Source organism: Canis lupus, chromosome 27, assembly GCF_011100685.1.
Source record: "Canis lupus familiaris isolate Mischka breed German Shepherd chromosome 27, alternate assembly UU_Cfam_GSD_1.0, whole genome shotgun sequence".
Taxonomy (NCBI): domain Eukaryota; kingdom Metazoa; phylum Chordata; class Mammalia; order Carnivora; family Canidae; genus Canis; species Canis lupus.
The window spans coordinates 25,271,518-25,292,354 of NC_049248.1; the positions used below are offsets into that span (position 1 = coordinate 25,271,518).

The 20,837-nt window shown below is 42.0% G+C and overlaps 1 protein-coding gene across 2 annotated transcripts in view; it reads right to left on the reverse strand.

Annotated features, from left to right (window-relative positions):
• Positions 1-331: 331 nt before the first annotated feature.
• Positions 332-20,837, reverse strand: part of ITPR2 (inositol 1,4,5-trisphosphate receptor type 2) — a 472,751-nt gene continuing 452,245 nt past the window's right edge. Inside the window, exons 56-57 of one of the 2 annotated variants that reach the window (XM_038577122.1) lie at positions 5,111-5,272; positions 332-4,363 (exon numbers count right to left, since the gene is read on the reverse strand). In XM_038577122.1, the coding sequence (XP_038433050.1) occupies positions 4,277-4,363; positions 5,111-5,272 (249 nt within the window). In that variant the 3' untranslated portion in view covers positions 332-4,276. Of the gene's footprint in view, positions 4,364-5,110; positions 5,273-11,213; positions 11,355-20,837 lie in introns of those variants that run through there. The other variant, XM_038577123.1, reaches the window with a different exon arrangement.

Below are 20,837 nucleotides of genomic sequence, written 5' to 3' on the forward strand. Positions count from 1 at the left end.
CTGAGGGGAACTATCATTTTGAGGCACTGTGTGTTAAGAACCAGGAAATTCTAGGTGACCAAATGGCCGGTGTCCACTGAGCCCATGTTGCACACCAGATACAATGTAGATAAACCAGTGGGTATTGGCCAGTTGCGGATTTAGCCAGCTCTTGAAAAATGCTGAGCACAATGTTCCATTTGGATTAGTGCAGTGTGGTCCAAGCCATCAAATATTTGTCCTTCATTCCTCACTATGTAAAAGAGCAATAATAATGACTTTCATACTGATGGATATATTATTTAGAAACATGGTAAGAAATGGAAAAAGCACTTAAGGTATCACACGCAAAAAAGTTATACAGATCTCATTTTATTAATAATTTATAAATTATACTTATCTGGTCTTGACATATTCTATTAGAATCATATTATTTGAGGCAAAAATAGTAATACTCTACTGCAGAATAAAAAAGTCTACTGGTGATGATATGAGAAGTATTGGTATGATAATTTTATAAATTATTCAAGTCTGTGGAAACACTCCAGTTCAGAGATGATATTTGGATTTATTTTCAGATTTCTTCACTTCCCTCATGCATGTTAGCTCCTCTGCTTGGTTTTGGCATTGTGTTTTCTTTTACTAAATGACATAACTTTTCCAACGCTTATTTCAGAGATAGCCAATGAGTGACTAGAAGGCTTCAAATGGTCTCAGGCATTTTCTAAAAGCTGGATTTAGTTGTCAGCTTTTGTAAATAGAAAGCTCACTATAGCTTCCCTACTCCCTGCAAATGGAATGCACCCCAAAATGTCACCCATTTTAGTGACTTGCCTAGTTCCTCTAGGCATGTGTGTTTGTGTTAAAGTGGTTGGTCCACTCTTTCGAACTGTATCATAGGACATGCATATTGGAGTGGGTCTATGAGTCAGAGTACACTGATTTATTATTCCTTATTGATTTAAGAACAGCTGAGGGAATACACCTCTTACTGCTGCTGTTCCACAGAGCATTGTTCTAGGTTTTTTCAAATGTTGTGTCTGGAGTCTGTAATCTGTTACCTCATTATGCCTGTGCAAAATTTACTTAACTTACCCCCTAGTCCACTACGCCTCTGGAGGGTTGGCCCTTTGCTTCCTATTATCTATCATTTACTCCTTTTCCCTAACATAGTGAAGATGCAATCCTCACCTTCCCTGATCAAATCCCTAGATCGCCAGCCTGTCCACTCATCTCAACCCTGGCATATAGGGGTAGGGGATGAGCCCACTGCATTACTGTTTGTAATGAGACAACTAGAAACTAGAAAGAGCAGCTAAAACAATGAGTTGTGAACTGAGAAAATAAGCACGTGATTAGTTCTGACTTGAATGGAATATCTTCCTGTTACAGTCAAGAATCCACTAGAAACTGGATCTTCGTCATCAACAGAAGAATTTCAGTAAGCAAGGAAATAAGCCCTTTCTAAAATGAACTTTCTCAAGGGGCTGAAAAAATAATTTTTACATGTATATAATTTATTAATATTATAGTCTCATATGATACAAGCATTTTCTCATCTAAAATGATACTATAAATTAGGAAACATACTTTCATTAAACTCTTGGGCCTCAGAATGTAGCACGTGGGTATATAAAATCTTTTTGAAATTTAAAATTATATTCAGCAGAAAACGTATACTTTTAAAACGATGTGCATTTTAATAACTAAAGAGTAAAACATTTCCCTTAACATCAAAATCAAAGATTATTGTACTCATTTTAATATCACTATATAAATATAAAAATGTTAACCGATACTTGCCTAGGTCAAATATTCCAGTTGCATTAACAAACATATACATAACATATATGAACTTATAGCAAATGTCAAATTTCCCCATTATTATCTTCTTGTGACATCATGACTTTAAGAGCCTGAACAGTGCCTTTTTTTGTTTGCTTGTTTTTGTTTATTTTTCTCTATGATCTCTAAGTATTTAGGCAGGAAAGAAAATGCAATTGAGGAATATTTCAGTTTTGAACAAGAGTCAGGTCAGTTGCAATCTCTTTTGGATACTCAGCATTTGAGAAAATATGCTGTGAAACGGTGAGCTGCCACTGATAATGGTGGGAGAGGTTAGGCCATTTGTTCATAGTAGTTATCTACCCAATGGCTCTTCACTATATAAAAGAACTCCCATGGCCCCAGAAAAGAATAAAAAGTTCATCATGTGAAAAGCAGGTTGCTCTCATCTGTACAAATTAACCTATTCTCTTGATGCTCAGACATCAAAAATATTTTATTTCGTGTTAAAACAGAAATGTGTTCCTACACTGCAATAGGGTCAATCTTTACCAGTTTCCTCTTCTTCTCCCCACCTGCAAACTCTCTGTCCAATTAAAATACTTGAAAGAGCACTCTTGTCTAATACTGTTACAACAATGATGGTCTCGGATTAGAATATGACTGCTTTGGTCGACTTTGGTTTGGTGAACCCATTTAAAAAATCAAGTATGTGATATAGTTCAAAGTTTTAATAAAGGATTAAGGGTAACTGAGTGACAGTGAAATTTCTCATGTATTTGTTGAATGTCTACCAGGTTCAAAGCTCTGTGGTCTATGCAGCTTTATATCCCAGTTTCTTTGTATTTTGGGATCATGGCCCTTTGGTGACTGGTAAGGAAAAATACTGTAGTGCCACAGTAAAGAATTCTAATGTGGGAAGTACTGGGATGGGGGTGGGAGGTAACAGTAGATTCAGTTAATAAACTGTTGCTCCCGGTTCCAATAGCTTCACACCAAGTCTACATTTCAATATTGTGGAAGAAGGATTGGTTCAGGAATCCTTAATAATCTACCCAGACCATGATTCAAGAATTTTAAGAGCCAGTGATTTTAAACTAAATGACAACAATCCAAAAGCTTTGAAAATGGTCATAGCAAACCCTATCCAGACCTTAAACCTTGGCAGTAAGAACTTGAGAGTTTAAAGAGTCCAGAGGTAATTGTTTGTTCCTCGGGGGAGCAGGGGCCAGAGGTCAATTTGCAAAGCATCTCCCAGAGTCTGGTGTCATGTGCCTTGTCCCCTTGCCATGCAGCAGTTCTTTTATTACCCATATTTTGCTTTAACATTCTAAATGTATAGTCTCTAGGAATATTATGAGCATGGCAGGTTATTTTCTCCCTCCACAAATCCTGGTTGCATAATTTAACATAAAAACAATTTGGGGAAGAGATTTTTATCTTTCTACATTCTGAAAAGCTCTTACTGATACAGTTAAAATATGCAGTTGAAATGCTGCATTTTCTTGAGTATTCAATAAATTTCATGGTTTTTTTTTTCTTAACTGCCTAAATAGGATAAATAAAACCACTCAGTTCTTTAAGCACAGCAAACATGAATCAAATAGCTTTTAGTCCATATTTATAAAAGGCAATGTGACCATCATAAGTTTCTCAATATTCCCTGTCACCTTTAAGCATTTCCATTTATTATTCTCAATATATTTAATAGCATACATATGTTCACAAAAAAATTCTTCCCCGGGGCTTACCGTCAGCTTTTTCTTCCCCACATCTCTTAAAATCTCACCCTATACATGACTTAAAACATGTTTTGAACAGGTTATATGAAAATCCTCTTTTGTGCTCCACGTAGACAGAGCCCCTCGGAATCCGGGAGAAAGCAATCACATTCCAGTTGTGCTGTCAGCGTGAGGGCAGAAGCTCCAAAGCACTACGTTCCTAGAGCTGTAAATCCATTGTGTTGCATGTTATAAATAAGAAAATTGCCCTGTCACAGCTACGGTTTGGGAGCATTAACATTTTTCTTTGCAACTCTCATTTTTAGCCTTTGCTGTTATTTTTTTTCCTTAGTAAAACTTAGTCTCTGGATGAATTCCTGTATCGCTAACCTACACGCCATAATTAAAAGAAATCAACCCCAACCCACCACGACGAAGGTGACAGTCAGCAGTTAAGACAAAACTCTCACCGATTTAGCATGAGGTGGTTCTGTCTCTGCTGCACCCCCTGCCACCCGGCCTCCCCCCAGCCTCTCCCTCCATTTCAGCAAGCTACTTCACGTTGCATTAAGGATGCGTGCTGTGTGCTTTCGAGCTTTTAAGTTTGGTCTTCTCAACCATGACAACACAGTTATAAATTGTTCTCAGGGCTAAGCCACTCAACATCTTGGCACTTGGTTGTTTTTAACTTTCAACAATAGGCCCTGTTCACTCCCCTCCGTCTCAGTTCTTTATTCAGTGATCAGACAAGACACTGATGAAAGGCTGGTCACGGCTTCCCCCCCATGGTATCAGTGTGGTGGCATGTGATGATTCACATGGGGTGTGTTTGATCCGAGAAAGCCCAGTCTCTGCTTATTCTTCCTTTGTTCTGTCATCTGGGGGAAAAGAGAGAGTGTGTTGAGCTGGTTTTTCTCACTTTTGCCTGGGGCTGGTGGGCTATGCAACATGGGGATGATATTTCCCAAGCACCTATTGTCTGTCTGGCATCATATAGGATATATTTACCAAAAAAAAAAAAAAAAAAAAAAAAAAGGAAAATATTTTTTTAAAGCGAATTTCCACAAACAGAAAAAAAAAAAAAAAAAAGAAAAAGGCAAACCCCTCTCTGTGGTTGAAAACAGGAACTATGGTTCTTTTAAAGCAGCCCTGACTTGTCAGATAATCATCACCGTCACCGTAGTCATTTTAATAGCTATCGCAGCTACTTTTGATAGTATTTTTACTACCGCTAATCATTTCATATGATGAAGGGGTTGATTATAACATTGAAATGACAGGTCCCAGTGACGATCTGCCTTTCCGAGGAGTTTAGTAATTGCTAGGATGGCAGAAAATATAATTTTCTATCAAAAAGTGAAAAGAGGCCCTTGTATGTTGGCATTTGCTCCCTCTTCCCCCTTCCATAGGTGGAGAAGAGTCACACAGGCGGGAGTGGGGTAAGTAGAAGCCTCTACCTGTGGAGCTGCAGTCCTCCCAGCACAGAGTGGGGGGTTCCTTATTGGAATTCACAGTTCTCTGTGGATACCAGTCTTGCTGCAGGGAGCCACAGGTCTCCCCTCACCCAAGGTGGTGACTGATTCCACAGCCCCCAACTCCAGCTCCAGCTCCCTGAGCACACTGACCTGCTCCTTGAGCTCTGCCAGCTGAGCCGACAGCTGTTTGACCAGACTCATGGTTGATTCCAACTTCTCCTGCAGGTTCCGAATCTCGTTTTGCTCACTGTCACCTTCATTGCTAACGAGGGACATGGCTCGCATCCGAGGAAACCAGTCTAAATTCTTCTCCTAGAAGCAAACGCATGTTCAAGAGCAAGGGAATAAGTATGGAAGAGAGCCTGAAGTTCTGTAGAGAAGGTTATTTGCATCAACAATTTAAGTGTCAAAGTTTCTTAGTACTCAAAGCCAAAGGTACTGTTTCTGGCCCTGCCTGGGGATGGTCTGTGGGTGGGAATGAAGTGAGGGTTAGACATTGGTTTTCATGAGCTAGGGCAAGGTTTTAGGTATTGGAACAAACTTCCTATGGGCTCCCAGGGAGGTCCTGGGTAAAGCATTTAGCACAGCATCTGAACCCAGAGGGCATTCAGGAAATCTTGATGAATGATGAGGTAGGGTCTAGAGTCTGCGGAGAACAGATCCAAGTATGTGTGGGTACAGTAGAGGCATGAGCTATTTCTCCACCTACCCCCAACCTCCTACCCCAGAAGAGAAAGGGGTGGCCGCATAGGAGGGTGGTAAAAGAAATGTTTCAGTTCCAGCCACCCATGCTACACTAGCTTACCACCCACTTCCCCCAGACAGGCTCTGAGCTCTGCTCAGGCAAGAGGGAAGTGGGAGGGCATGGCCCTAGGTTACTTTGTCTGCTCCCTTTGGAAACATTTTATGACAGTGAGGATGAGGTTTCAGAGTCAGACTTCCCCAGAGGGCAATAGCTGGTACCACTTCTGTTTTTCTAGGCAGACTGGGTGTAGGGGTGTGTGCATGTATGCAGCCCTCTATCGTTGCCGAAACAAGTAGTTCACCAGATGCCCGGCTCTCTTGAAAACTCTGATTGCTTAACATCATAGAATCACTGTGCATTACTTATATTACACTTTTCAATCCTCAAAAGGGCTTGCAGGGTAAATCATATTGTCCCCATTTTGCAGATGAGACAACGAGCTGCTCCAACAGTTTAAACACCCATTTGACAAGCCAGGGAACGGCAGAGCTAGGATTTGAAGCCAGGTGAGCCTTTCCACCACTGACTGGGTATGTCACCCTGCATCACTATTTACCTCCCTATTTTTCTAGGTCACCTTTTCCTCAGTATCCCTAGCGGTGATCTTCCCACTTAAGAAAAGCCTACTGCAGGGGCTGCCATGACTGCTACCTGGCCAATCACTAGAATCAGGGTGGACAGAGTACCTTCCTCCCCTGAGGATCAGTGGGAAGGCCCGACCTATCTCCATCCTTCTGTCTCCATCTCGTCTAGCCATGGAGCTGTTGCTGGTGTTCTGCAGTTATTGTCACTGCTCAGAAAACAACAAGTTCTTTATGGTTCCCCACCCCCAATGCAGTGAAAAGGACAGATGAAGAATTAAAGAGAAAACATATTAAAGAATTTGAAACTGCATTTAAACAGCTGTAGCTAATTAGCATTTCAAAGAAAAAATGGTAACTTAATTTGAAGTGCAGAGTGACAGCCAGATTCATTCATTCAATCAATCCTTCAACATCTTTTTCCTGGTATTTAGAGGAGAAAATCAGATAAGATGTCTGCTCCAAGGGGCTGATGGCTTTGGACAGCTTCCACAAAAAATGGACTGTGTGTTGTGTATACCAGAATCCTCCGGGGTTGCTTGTTAAAACTGCAGGCTTCAAACCCACTACCTCTTTCCAAATCAGAACGTCTTTGGGGATGTGCGTGATTCCTATGTGCACTCCAGTTTAAGAACTCCTGTCGATGCAAAGAAGATAAATGATAACAGCTGGAGTCGTGGCAGGGTAGGGAGACAGCCTGAAGGGGAAAGATCTGGAATAGCTGTTGTGGGGAATGGGAAGAGGAAGCCAAAAAAAAAGTGCGCCATTAAATGCTGGTAGGGCAGGATGAATGGTCCAGCAAACTGGGAGACCATGACTTGTAGGGACATCTGCAGAAACCATGGTTTTCCAACAGCTCGGGTGGACGCTCAGGTGAGGCAGAGCCGGACTGATGCAGGATGGTGTGTCCTGTGTCAGAAAGCCACAGTGCTGGGAAGCTAGACTGGCAGCAAAGTGCCAGCTGGACTGAGGGATGCTAATGCGTGGCCTGGTGGGCGGGATGAAGAACAGACCTGGGCTCACTGCTCTCTCAGCACTTAATCCTTTCAACAGCTCACTTCACTTCTCTTATCTGCTTAGGATCTATATTCTTTACAGTATTATGTATGGTCGGGGCCTTATACATGAAGAAACTGAGGCCAGCACATGGTTTTTAGCTGGGACCTCAACCTAGACCTGTCTGCATTGGGGTCTCTTGGCAAGACAGAAGACTCTGGACAGAAAGTGGGATAATAAAATGGAAGATTCCAAAGGTAGGACAAGTTCAGGAAATGAAGATTTTAGGGTGAGACTGCCTTAAATCCACTAAAATATCAGTGATTTGGGGAAGTTAGTATTTATTGGTCACAGAGTTTAAGTTGGGGAAGATGCAATTCTCTGGAAGGGGGGTAGTAATGATTGCCTAACAATGTAAATGTCCTTAATCCTCTAAAACTATACACTTAATATGGTAAATTTTATGTTATGTTGTATTTTACTACAATTTCTTAAAATTGCATTTTCAGGGGCTAATCTTTTGGATGATTTGTGCACAAAGTCCCAGATGTCATCCTGAAGGAGGTCAGTAGTTGGGGTGGATGTGAGGCTGTGGGTGGCCAAGGGCCAAAATCTGTGATGAATGTCCAGGAGTGACCAGGAGGTATCAGGGGGCTGTAATGGGGAAAGGTTGAAAAAGGCATCTTCATGTGAGGGTGAAGAGGTGATGATTCTTAATGAAGGCAACCCAGTCTGCTGACCCTCTGGCATGGCCCTTAGTATGGAAGGGTTGGGGAAATAGGCAGCTGCCACCATGTGGGCTAAAAGACTAGGGACTGTCTTGGGAGAGCCAAAAGGCAGCATTCTGGGGCAGGAGAGGTGATCTGTACTAGGATAGGGATTCTAGGGGGCATCGATAGACCAGAAGGGCTGGAGTTAGAGGGTCCTGATGGACATGGTGATACCCAGGGTCAGGATGGTGAAAACATCAACTTTCAGAAAGTCTCCAAAAGAAACAGAAGGAAACCACTGCTCTAATGCTTGGCATCACTACTTCAAAGAGAACATGGGTGAGACTCCGCGAAGCCACCTTTGAAGAGATCCTATCGCTGGGGTCCCAGGGGCGGGCCTCTCCCTACATACTCATTCTCCACTGGTCACTTTGTTCATCCATTCATTGGCTAATTCTTACTGTGTTTAGCTCGGCTGTGCTAGGCCCTGAGAAAACAACAGCAAGCAAAACCCAGCACAGTTCCTGTGCTCATGGAATTGCTCATCCCGGTGGAGAGACAGACTTCCAGGCTGGTGAAAGCAAGGACAAGCCTGTGCTGGTGGTCTCTGGGGTCCTTTCTCGGAGTCCCCAAAAGCTGTTCTCGTTCCTAATCCCCTTTTGGTTTTCCTCACCTTTGTTTCCTCTGCTGCTTGTATCTTTCTCTGTTTTTGTCTGATTGTGTCTCAGTCTCTTCTCTCCCACTCGTGTGCTTTTGTTTTATTCTTGCCTTCCTCTCTACATCAACTGACCATTGTCTTAAACTAAAATACCGTGTGTCAGGAAGACTTCTTTTTCAGTAATGAATGCATTGTAGAGCCTTTTCTTAATCTTCAAGGAACCTGACTTGAATGTTTTACATCTTTCACTAAAATGGGAAAAAAAATTGCCAACCGAAATTGCTCTGTCCTCTTTTTTTTTTTTTCAAAGAAAGCCAATTTTGTAAAAATACTTTTCACAACTGATGTTTCTTCAAATTGGTGCAGGAAGTACTTTTTTTTTTTTCCACCAAAATTTAACTCAAATACAATAGTGTTCTCCAAATGCTGTATATGCTTTTTCATCAAAAGTGGCTCCCAATTAAATCCCCCAAGGTTCCTCTTTCTGCTCTAATGGCGCACTGAGCAGTTTCCATGGAGGGCTCAGACTGAGCTGGGTGAGACCCTGGATTTTTGTCTCAGCCAGAACTGCAAGACAGATATACAGAACAGGACAGCACTTCCTTACCGCGTTGACTTGTAACATGTCCACCATCTAACGAAGCAGCCTGATTTGGTTCGTTACTTCTTAGTTACTCATATATGCTATGTACATCTTGTGATCATGCACATGACTAGTAGATTCCCATGTGGACTTTTGTTAGTCAATATGAAATCATTTCCTTCTTCCACCAGGAATGAAAATATTTGACCACAGAGTAGCAGAGAGTCAGAGAAGTTGCAGATCAACTTGTTAGGTTCTGAGGTTACAATGTAAGAACATAGTAACTGGGGCACCTGGGTGGCTCCTTTGGTTGAACATCTGCCTTTGGCTCAGGACATGATCCCGGGGGTCCTGGGATTGAGTCCCGCATTGGGCTCCCTGTGGGGGGCCTGCTTCTCCCACTGCCTGTGTCTCTGCCTCTCTCTGTGTCTCTCATGAATAAATAAATAAAATCTTAAAAAAAATGAGGAGTGGAACTTGGGGAGTGGAAATTCAGAGCTTCTTGAGGGTTCTAAAATGCAAAGCTCAGAGATAAACTAGTCACGTCTCTGAGAAAGGATACACAGAGCATGCCAGCCGTCACCCTCTAGCTATCCCTAAATTTACAAATAATCATCTTTCTAGATGGCCAGAAATGAAAAAAAATCAAAGAGTACTTCAAACAGATCAATTTGATTGACTTACTTTTGGAGTTATTCAATAAAATGATCAGGGTGTCAGGTCCCTCAAGGTTAGCTGTGCTGCTTTCACATTCAGTTCTTCACGTGATATCACATTTATGTGAAAGAGTGGTATGGTGGCATGGTGAAAAGAGCACTGACCTAAGAGTCTGAACACCGGGTGCTGGTTTTAGCTCAGCCTAAAACTGGCTATGTTATATAAGGGGAGTGGGGGGCCTTATTCTCCAAGTCCCAGTTTCCTCATCTGTAAGACCAGAATGTGACCCCAGGTGGTCTCTGTGTCTCCTCCAGCTCATCACGAATTCAAGGAAAGTTTTACAAATCAAATTGCTGAGACAAGCCTTGAGCTCGCCAAGTGAACAAACAGAGACATAGCATGGAGGCTAGAAACGACCTTGAAACCACATAACCCAAGCTCAGCATATTACAAATGCCTAGCCTGAAACCTAGAAAGTTTAGGTTTCCTTGAGGTCTTACATACAGTGGCAGATGTCCCTGCACTTGCTTTCCACTTCTGGACAAGATCCTTCACATTACATAGTGGAATAGCTTTTATGGACTCTATCTCCGTTGATGCTTAACTGGCCAAGGGCTCAAGAACATGGAAGATTGAAATGCTTCTTCTCCTTGTCAGAGTGAGATTAAGAAGTAATGGGATGGGTTTAAGTGAACCAAGCTTTCGTGAAGTTGCCTTATGTCCTTTTTTTTTTTTTTTTAAATTTATGATAGTCACACAGAGAGAGAGAGAGAGAGAGAGAAGCAGGCTCCATGCACCAGGAGCCCGACGTGGGATTCGATCCCGGGTCTCCAGGATCGCGCCCTGGGCCAAAGGCAGGTGCCAAACCGCTGCGCCACCCAGGGATCCTGCCTTATGTCCTTTTAGCTGTACGAGGCACCCATTAAAAGTTGCCTGTTTGGGGGATCCCTGGGTGGCTCAGCGGTTTGGTGCCTGCCTTTGGTCCAAGGTACAATCCTGGGGTCCCGGGATCGAGTCCCACGTCAGGCTCCCGGCATGGAGCCTGCTTCTCCTTCTGCCTGTGTCTCTGCCTCTCCCCCTCTCTCTCTCCATGTCTGTCATGAATAAATAAATAAATAAATCTTTAAAAGTTGCCTGTTTGTAAACTAAACAGGCAGCAAGGATCGTATTCTACATCACAGTACTAGATCCCAATTGTTGGCTGCCTAGCAAGTGTCAGGCACTTGAGTCATGCTCTGGCAAATACCCACAACAACTCCATAAGGTAGAGACTGTTACCATCCCCATTTTACAGATGACAAAACTGAGTCGGGAAGAGGATTAGTTACTTGCCCAAGGTCACACAGGTGTTGAAAGTGGCTGGGCCAGCCCTTGGCCTCCACCCCGTCCAACTGGAAATCTTGGGCTCTTTTCACTGCACTGTACTCCTTCCTCATGTCTTATGGAGCGGTCACTGCTTAGCTTCTGAATTTGCCAAGAAAAACAGACCACAGTGAGAATATAATAACTTGAACCCCCTTGGTTGCTAAAGGTTTACGTATTGAAAATGAGAAACACAAAGCCTCTAGGCAGTGTATCAGATCCATATGCAGATACCCATGAAATGCAACTACACTTGACATTCATGGCAATTTTGCAGAGTGCTCTGAAGTATTGCTAATGAGGGGTAACACACTGAACATACCATGTATTATATTGTAATCAAATGCCAATAAACCATTTACTCTAGACCCTCACCTCTGTTTCCACTCTCCCTGACTATGCTGAGAATTTGCTGTCACAAGACCATTTTTGCTAAGGTCTTGGTTACCATCTCTCTTCTAAGCCTTCTGTTTATACTGCATTTTCCAATCTGAAATCATTTACAAAGCCTCCTAGGCTGACAAGTATAACCATTTCCCCAAAGCCTCAGTATGACCCACTGCATTCCTCTCTTTGCCTTCTGGTTTGAAGATGTCAGCAGAAATGGCTCTCCAAAGGAACACTACCAATGCAAATACTACCTACTTACTGGAAGGCCCCTGAGGGAAAGCATCATTGCTCCTTTCCCATAACTTTGGACCTACAAAAATATCCTGGAACAGGGATTCTTTCTGAAGTGAAAGTAATCCTTTTGGTTATGGGGGAGTGCTTCATGCACCCCATCTCAAGTCTCTGCTCAGTGCAGTAGGGACACGGAGGGGAGTACTTCTCAACCTCTAACCAACATGGTGACTTTGATGGCAGGTTAGGCATTATCTCAAAAATTTAAGGGATGTCCCCAACACTGGCATCTGGATTTCTAGTCTTGTGCCCAACCTCAAACACCCCTTGCACATGACAAGTATTGCTTGATGTGTGCAACAAAAAGGCTTGTTCTCCTGGGGGTTCAGATGAAGAAGACCCTGGGTTCATGAGGAAGGAAGGATGAGCTGGAAAACATATACTTGTCTGGCAAACTTTAGGGACCGGAGGTGACAGAAAGGATCCAGCTGCGTCCTTTGAAATTAACACGCTATTCCTGAATTGACAAATAAATGAAAAACTTGGCAACTCATCCTATGTATTAAAAAATGACATGTTAAGAACTGAAAGATTCATTTGCCAGTCTTTATCAACTGTATTTTCCTTCTATATCTCCCTGTTATTCTGTATCTGTATCTCTCTGTATCTTTCTTCTACAACTGGTGACTTCCCACAAATGTAGTAGAGTAACAAACTCGTGTGGTTTGAAAAGTTTTAAATGTGGTAGCTATCCAAAGCAAATCTGTATCGAATGATTTTGTAAAGCAACAAAATCCCTTTATAGTGGCATTGTCAAACCTTGAAATATTTTTAAAATCTAAATGCTCAGATATCAAGTATGCATTACGTACATGAAAGTGGTTTGAACATGACAAAGCACTACACAAACATAAAGTATCCTTGGACTGCTGGGGCAAGATGCATAGAGGTTGGGCCCTCTTATAGCTTATAGTTGTGTAAGGTACCTAATGAATGCTCAGTGAGTAATGACCCCTGGTTTTACTGCTCTGCTCTTGCCTGGCCCCCGTCCATGGCCCCACCTCCAGGGTAGATGGGAAGGGGGCTGCTGGCCTAGAAGCCTGTCAGGAGGTAGTTCTTGTTCCAGAAGGTAGAGAGAGAAATAAGTCTGAAGAAGGAGAGGTACATGGTTATAAAAACAACAGGCCTATTTATCTCAGCAGGGCTGAGGGTTTGGAATAAAAAAAAGTGACAGCTGGGAGGGACTGGACACTGGTGTAATCCTACAGCCCCTGTTTCCTATGCAGCACAGCCAAGGTGGGAGCAAGAATGACCTGTTGCCAGTGTGGGGCGAGCAGAGGAGCTGGGATGCTCACCACCACATCGTAGCCTTGCAGGCCTTGAGCTTCTGCAGAGGTGGATGTGTGCAGGCCCCCCTATCTATGGCTTCCTCACCCTAGTAATCCAGAGTGAAGCAAGTGAGTGTGGACCTCCTCAGGTGAAAAGAGGACTCAAAACATTAAAAAAAAAAACTTATAAAAGTGTCTTAGGAAGGGTGTTAGGCACTGGAGTTTCTAAGACTCATGGGTCAAGATTCCTGTCCTTATATATTTCTAGACTGGTAGAGGAGTTAGGTAGTGGAAAAGGTAGCTGGTAATGAAGGTTGCGGCCTCCAGCAATGGGCAGAGGCTCTGCAGGCAGTAGGCCGACCAGAAAGTCATTCCCTGGGGGTGGGCTGCATGCTAGATGATGGGCCTTGGCTACTTAGGAGGTTGAGAGAACTGGGATTTCCAAAGCCTGCCTATACCAGGTAACCTGAAAATGCACCAGTGCTGGAGAGGAGGGCTCTCAGTAGGGACCTGAGAAGGAAATGATGGTACAGGTGATGACCCTTCAGCTTAGCTTTGTACCCAAGATGGCTGGTCCCACTGTGGACAGCAGGCAGGGCTGTGAGCAAAGACTATGGTCCCTGAAAACCCACCCTGCTTCCCATTCCTGTTCCTTATCCTTCCCTCCTTCCCAGGCTCCCTCTTAGAAGCTTCCTGTCCTCCATGATGAGAGGGCAGTGGCTGCACACAAGAGCAAAACTGTAGATTCTGTTTTGAATCCCTGACATAGTTAACATTGGGTGTCTACACAACACATCAGCTATATCTGCAAATGGTAGGGTTCTGATCTGTTCCCAACTGACCAGGCCCCTCACTGACAGAGAGCCACTGTGAGAGAGAGTGGTTCTTGGCTGGGAGGCCGATGAGGGCATGGGTCCAACAGTAGCTTAGGGCTGCTAGGAGCTACAGTCAATAACTAGTCAATAACTAACAGCATTACCAGGCAATAGCCAGAACACTCAGCGGCAGAAGGCTCTGGCTGTGGGGTACCTGTGAAGTGGGGTAGTGGGGGGCTATGAGGGATGGGGCATGGACCCAACTTGGAGCAGCAACCAGAGAGAGGGGAGTGGAGCCTAGTGCTTAGAGCTGCTGTGAGCCATCGGCTTGCTCATCTGAGATACAGGACAGTACCAGACCCAGGATGGGAACCCAGTCATTGGTCCTGGTGATACAGTGAGCAGGGGGCCTGTCTGCCAAGTGGCTGTGAGTGAGCAAGGAACCAAAGGACCCGCCCCAGCATTTCCCCCAGATTCCTACTGCTGGTGTGCCTACATAGGTGTTAAGTGTGAAACACTGACCATAGACACACACGCACACACACACACACACACACACACACACATGCACAAGTAGTAAGTAAAACTTGCACATCAGAGGAGACTGTCGGGGATGCCAGATGGCTCCAAGATGCTCCCTACAGATTGCAGTGGGCACAATGCTAAGCTGAACAGTCAATCATTTCCCTTCCTGTTTGTGTTTTTCTTTCCTTGTCAATTCATGACTCCACTTAATCTATATTTTTATCCTTGAGACTTTAACTCTTTCTTAAACTTTTATTTTTTTTAATTTCCATATTTTATCCTTAAGTTTCTCTTGGCCACTTTATCAAAGAATACAAATATTTCAGGGCACCTGGGTGGCTCAGTCTGTCGAATGTCTGACTCTTGGTTTGGCTCAGATTCGTGAGATCGAGCCCTGCATCGGGCCTGGTGCTCAGTGGGGTGTCTGCTTCTCTCTCTCTCCCCCTCTCCTTTTGTCTCTCTCTTTCTCTCAAATACATAAATCTTTTAAAAAATGAATATAACTATTTCTTCTACAAATAATTTGAAGTATGAGCATCTGAAAGTCTCATTGGTGATAGACAAAAATGAGATCTCGTCACAGTGAGATTGGGGCAAAGTATTTTTTTTAAGATTTTATTTATTTATTCATGAGAGACACAGAGAGAGGCAGAGACATAGGCCAAGGGAGAAGCAGGCCTCCATGCAAGAAGCCCAATGAGGGACTCGATCCATGGACCTGGGATCATGCCCTTAGCCGAAGGCAGACACTCAACCACTGAGCCACCCAGGTATCCTGTGGTGGTGGGCAGGGTGTCAGGGGCAAAGTATTCTGAACAGCGTATGGAATACTGGAGTGGGCATTTGTCCAATTTGTGGCCACTCAGCATGTGATGTCCTTCTTGTATTTGCAGGGACCACCACTATGGAGTCTCGGTGGGAGGCGGGATCCAGCATCCAGCCATGGGTGCTACGTTGTCTGTCCTCCCTGTGGCAAGAGAGCCAGTTGTGTGACCTTAGACTGGCCCATCACTTGCTCCTGCCTGAGATTCGGATGAGGAACAAGTGATGCCAAGAAGCAATATGAATTCCTTCTGTTTGCAATGGTGGCAGCAGTGACATCTGGCTGTAGTGAAGCCACCTGGTGTTGAGGCCAACTTCCAGGAGAAAGCATCAGTGGCAGTGGCACACTCCCTAGGTGGGACCTCCCGGCCAGCTCCCTTCATTGGGATTCTTCTCGTATTGAGCTTGATTGTCACCTTTTCCTACCTTCTGTACATACCTCCACAAATCCTTTTTCTTCCTAAGATAAGCAGAGCTAGTTGATATTGTTTACAATGAAGAATCCTGGTTGGTACAAGTATTGAGAAATTAATAGGATCAAGTGCTATTTAACACTGGCCAATTTTGTCCAGAATAAAGATGATGAACCTTTGGAGTGCTTAAGGGCCTTATCCAAGTCATATGGCTAAGTAATTATACAATAGTTATGTTAAGTAATATATGGTTATGTAATAAATATGATATTAATTTTTATGAAGTAAAAATAATAATCATGGATGGACCCAAAGAACCATGTAGAAAAGTTTCATCAGTGTTCTTAGTAATAGCAACAAATTGGAAACAATTTAAGTGTCAACAAATTAGCCAATGATCAAAGGTAGTAGGATACATCATAGTATGATGAACTATACAGCCACTATACATCATGGCATAAAAGAATATTTAATGAACTTGGTAAGGATTCACAATAAATATTTTTGTGCCTTTCTTTAACTTATCATGGAAAATTCCAAATATTAAGTTTGGTGACTAGACTGGACCCATCAATCTAGCTGCAATGATTGTTAATTCACAAGTGATCTTGTTTAATCTAGACCCCTCCTGAGTTACTCTCTGATTTTTTTTGGGCCACCCCCCAGGCCCTCACTCAGCCCTGGAGGACTGACCCTCTCATAAGCAGCAAGAGAACATAAAACAAGTGTCAGGCCCCAGTCTCTCTGAAATCCCTAACATATCTGTCCTCATCTTCCTCAAATCTGTCTTCAAGGTCATCTTCCTCGACTTTGCCATAGGCAGTGCTTTCTCATCCCCCTTCCCTGGGTGTATTTGTTCCTCCATACCAGGAACTCTTTCCTAGCACACGATATGATATACTTACTTATTGTATTTCACGTCTGTTTGCCCTGCTAAAATACAACTCCACGAAGGCAGGAATTTGCATCCGTCTCATTCATCCCTCTAGCTCAAGCACTGGGCCTGGTACTGGTAATACTTAGTAACTATCTGGTAAATCAGTCAATGCTTAGTGAATGAACGAGTCCCAAAAGCCTGGTGGGAGCCACCCGGCTCATGCCAGAGGTTAAATGTCTGTGGCACCTCTGTAGTTCTCACTGGTGGAAGCTGGATTCAGTAGCACCCAGTTTCAAGCTGAAATCACTACCAAGGAGAAGATAGTAATTTTCATTACCTAGCTGATAACTGATCTTCATTTTTCATTAATTATTTTCAAGCCCCTGAATCCAACCATGTCTGATGCTTCAGTTATTTTATATTTTTATTTTATTTTATTTTATTTATCCCATAACCCTTACCTTTGCCCCTGGGAACCATCAACATGTTTTCTGTATCTATAAGCTTGTTTGTTTGGTTTCACATATAAGAAAGATCATGCTGTATTTGTCTCTTTCTGACTTATTTCACTTAGCATAATGCCCTTTAGGTCTATTCGTGTTATCACAGATGTTTTCACTCTTTTTTATGGCTGAATAAAATTCCAGTGTGTGTGTGTGTGTGTGTGTGTGTGTGTGCGTGTGATTGTGTGGTGTAACGTAACGTAGTGGTCCAGTTTCATTCTTTTGCATGTTTTTCCAAACCCATTTATTGAAGACACTGTCCTTTCCCCATTGTATATTCTTGGCTACTAATTAATTGCAAATTAATTGACCATATATGCATGTGTTTACTTCTGGGCTCTTTTTTCCATTCCATTCATTTTTGTGTCTGTTTTTATACCAATGTTATACTGCTTTAATTATTAGAGCTATGTAACATAGTTAGAAATCAGGGAGCATGATGCTTCCAGCTTTGTTTTTTTTTCCCTCAAGATTGCTCTGGCCTACTTGGGATATCTTTGTGGTTCCATACAAATTTTTTAGATTATGTGTTCTATTTCTTTGAAAAATGCCATTGGAATGTTGATAGTGACTGCACTGAAACTCTAGATTGCTTTGGGAAATATGGATGTTTTAATAATATTCATGCTTCCAATATGTGAGCATGGAATATCTTTTCATTTATTTATGATTTCTTCCAGTTCTTTCATCAATATCTTGTAGTTTTTGTCATACACATCTTTCGTCTCTTTTGTTAAATTTATTTGTAGGTATTTTGCTCTGTTGATGCAATTGTAAAGGACATTTAAAATTTTCTCTTTCTGATAGAGTTCATTATCAGAATTTTATATACTGATTTTGTATCCTGAAATTTTCCTGAACTTGCTGATTAGCTCTAACAGTTTTTTTTTTTTTTTTGGTGGAGTCTTCAGCATTTTCTCTATATATTATGTCATCTATAAATAGTGATAGTTTTACTTCTTCCGTTCCAATTTGGATGCTCTTATGATATTATTAATTATTTATGGGTAAACAATTACACAGAGGACAAATTTGTGAACTGCTTAGTTTTTAAACTTTTGAGTATCCATTTCTGATTTCTTTTTGTAAAGAACACCCATTTGATAGAACCTGTATGACACAGGCACCTAACATATATTGTTGGTAAAATGGAGTTGTTGCATATGGCACTAATGATATAGGTAAGTTGGGTAACCTGATTTTTTTCAATAAGATATATTGTTAGTATGAACTATTTCTTTTTTTGGTTGTTCTTTACTAATCCAAAGCAAATATCCTTCCTTTCTCTTCTTCTTCAACATGTATTTAATGAGCACCTACTAGGTAGTAAATACTCTTCCTGGTACTGGCTAAAACACTAAACAGTTCAGAAAGAGTTCTTGCTTTTTTTGGAGCTTATATTCTAATGGAAGGTGAATGATGAAGATGACGATAAATCAACATCAACGAAATAATTTCAGGTAAGAGTAAGCACTCTGAAGAAAATGATGGTTTGAAAATTATCTTGGGGGAAGAAGGTGTTACTATAGACGGGGTAGGCCATGAAGGCTGCTATGGGAGGTGATGTTTGACTGACAAGGAGGAGATAACTTTGCACAGAAATGAGAGGACAGAGTTTAGGGAATAATAATGTAAATGACCCAAGCTGAACATGATGTTGGCATATTTGAAGAACATAAAGAAGACTGGGTAACTCAAGTGAGGTACCATGTGAGAGACAGGGAGTGGTAGAAGGTAAGAAGGTAAGAAACCAGATGGGAGCAGGCATGAGTTATGGACAAGCTCTGTATACAGAGGGAGCTAAGAGGATTTGGGCTCCCAACAGACGAATGGCAATTCCTGGTTTACAGCAAAAATACAAACACACATACATATACACACACACAGACACAAACAAAATAAAACCGAACACTTTGGCTGCAGCATGGAGAATGCACGGAGAATGGACATGATAGAGATTCTTATGGGGAGACCACCATCTGCAGGTGGGCATTAATGGTGGCTTTGGCAAGAATGGTAACAATGCCAGCCAAGGGGGCTTTGAAATCAGTAAATGAGTGTTTGAAAATGCATACTTGACAGCACTATTTCTTGTAGGTTAAGATTACATTCACAGAGATCAAAATACCTCATTAGCATGATTAATGTGAACAAACAGACTGGATAATTTAGCCTCTCAGTGATTTATTAGGCCAGAACCACATAGCTGTTTCCCCAGAGAAGAGAACGGGGTCGTGCCATCGTGTTCCAACATCTGCATTCAGTGACACCATGTTGGTAGCCTGAAATCAGCCACGGTGGGACTACTTACACCATGGAAACCAGAGCTGGTTGTTACAAATTTACAAACACTACTGACAAATGTCCTTAACTAATAGAGATGATGAAATCCTTAAAGATAGTTTAAATTAAACCACTGATCCAAAGTCACATACCAGAAGATCATGGCAGAACCAGGATGACCGTGGAAATCTAATACACCAAAGGCACCCTTTCTCTCCCTTCCTTCTTTTTTAAAGATTTATTTATTTGAGAGAGAGAGAGAGAGAAAGAATGGGGAGAGGGGCTCAATCTCATGACCCATGAGATCTTGACCAGAGCTAAAACCAAGAGTTGGACGCTTAACCAACTGAACCACCCAGGTGTCCTAAGACACCTCTTCTCTTAAAGAGTACAATTATGATGAGCAGTAAGTAATGAACAGAATTGCTAAATCACTATATTGTACACCTGAAATTATATAATTAACATTATATTGGAATTAAAATTAAAAACTTAAAGTCTCTTGACCTTAGAATGTGCCACGACCTGAATTATTTTTACTTTCCTGGATTCATGGTTTAGTAATCTTTTTTTCTGAATCTTTGTTATTCTATATCTACATATGTACTTTGGATACCACTTTTCTTGATTATGATGATGAAAAACATATTTCATCAAGATCATTCTGTTTTTAAAATAAAAAATGTCAACAATAAAAACAAAAAGTGCAGTTTATATTTTAAATATGATTGGGAAAATGCTGCATAGCTTATGGCAGCAGTAGACTCACAGTGGCCTAGAGAAAGATACATCTGAGAATTTGGGGGCCAGACTCTTACAGAAGGGTCTGCGCAAACTTTATGAAAGAATATGTCTGGATATCCTCATGCTCTCATCTTCTAGAAGCAGTCTTTTTTTTTTTTTTTTTTTTTTTTAGAAGCAGTCTTAAGAGAGGGTTTTGGATTTTCAAATCATGCTGAGGTTCAAATAGGTTCCGTTTTGTGCTTTAATCATAAGAAGAATAATTTGGCTCAGTGCATGTTTCAGTTAATTTACAAGTTGATAAAATTCCTTCTAAAAGTCAGAACAGCTTTTCTGCAAGTGCTATCTGATATTTTGACACAACTCTCCCTATATTTCTCTCAAATATAATCATCTCCATTTTATGTGACTGATTAGAAGGAGAGTTAATAATAACAGATTTCTTTTTTCTTAAGATTTTATTTATTTATTCATGAGAGACACAGAGAGAAAGGCAGAGACACAGGCAGAGGGAGAAGCAGACTCCACGCAGGGAGCCCAATGCAGGACTCGATCCTGGCACTCTGAGATCACTCCCTGAACTGAAGGCAAACGCACAACTGCTGACCCATCCAGGCGTCCCTTATAACAGACTTCTATGTAGAGCTCAGAGAAGAT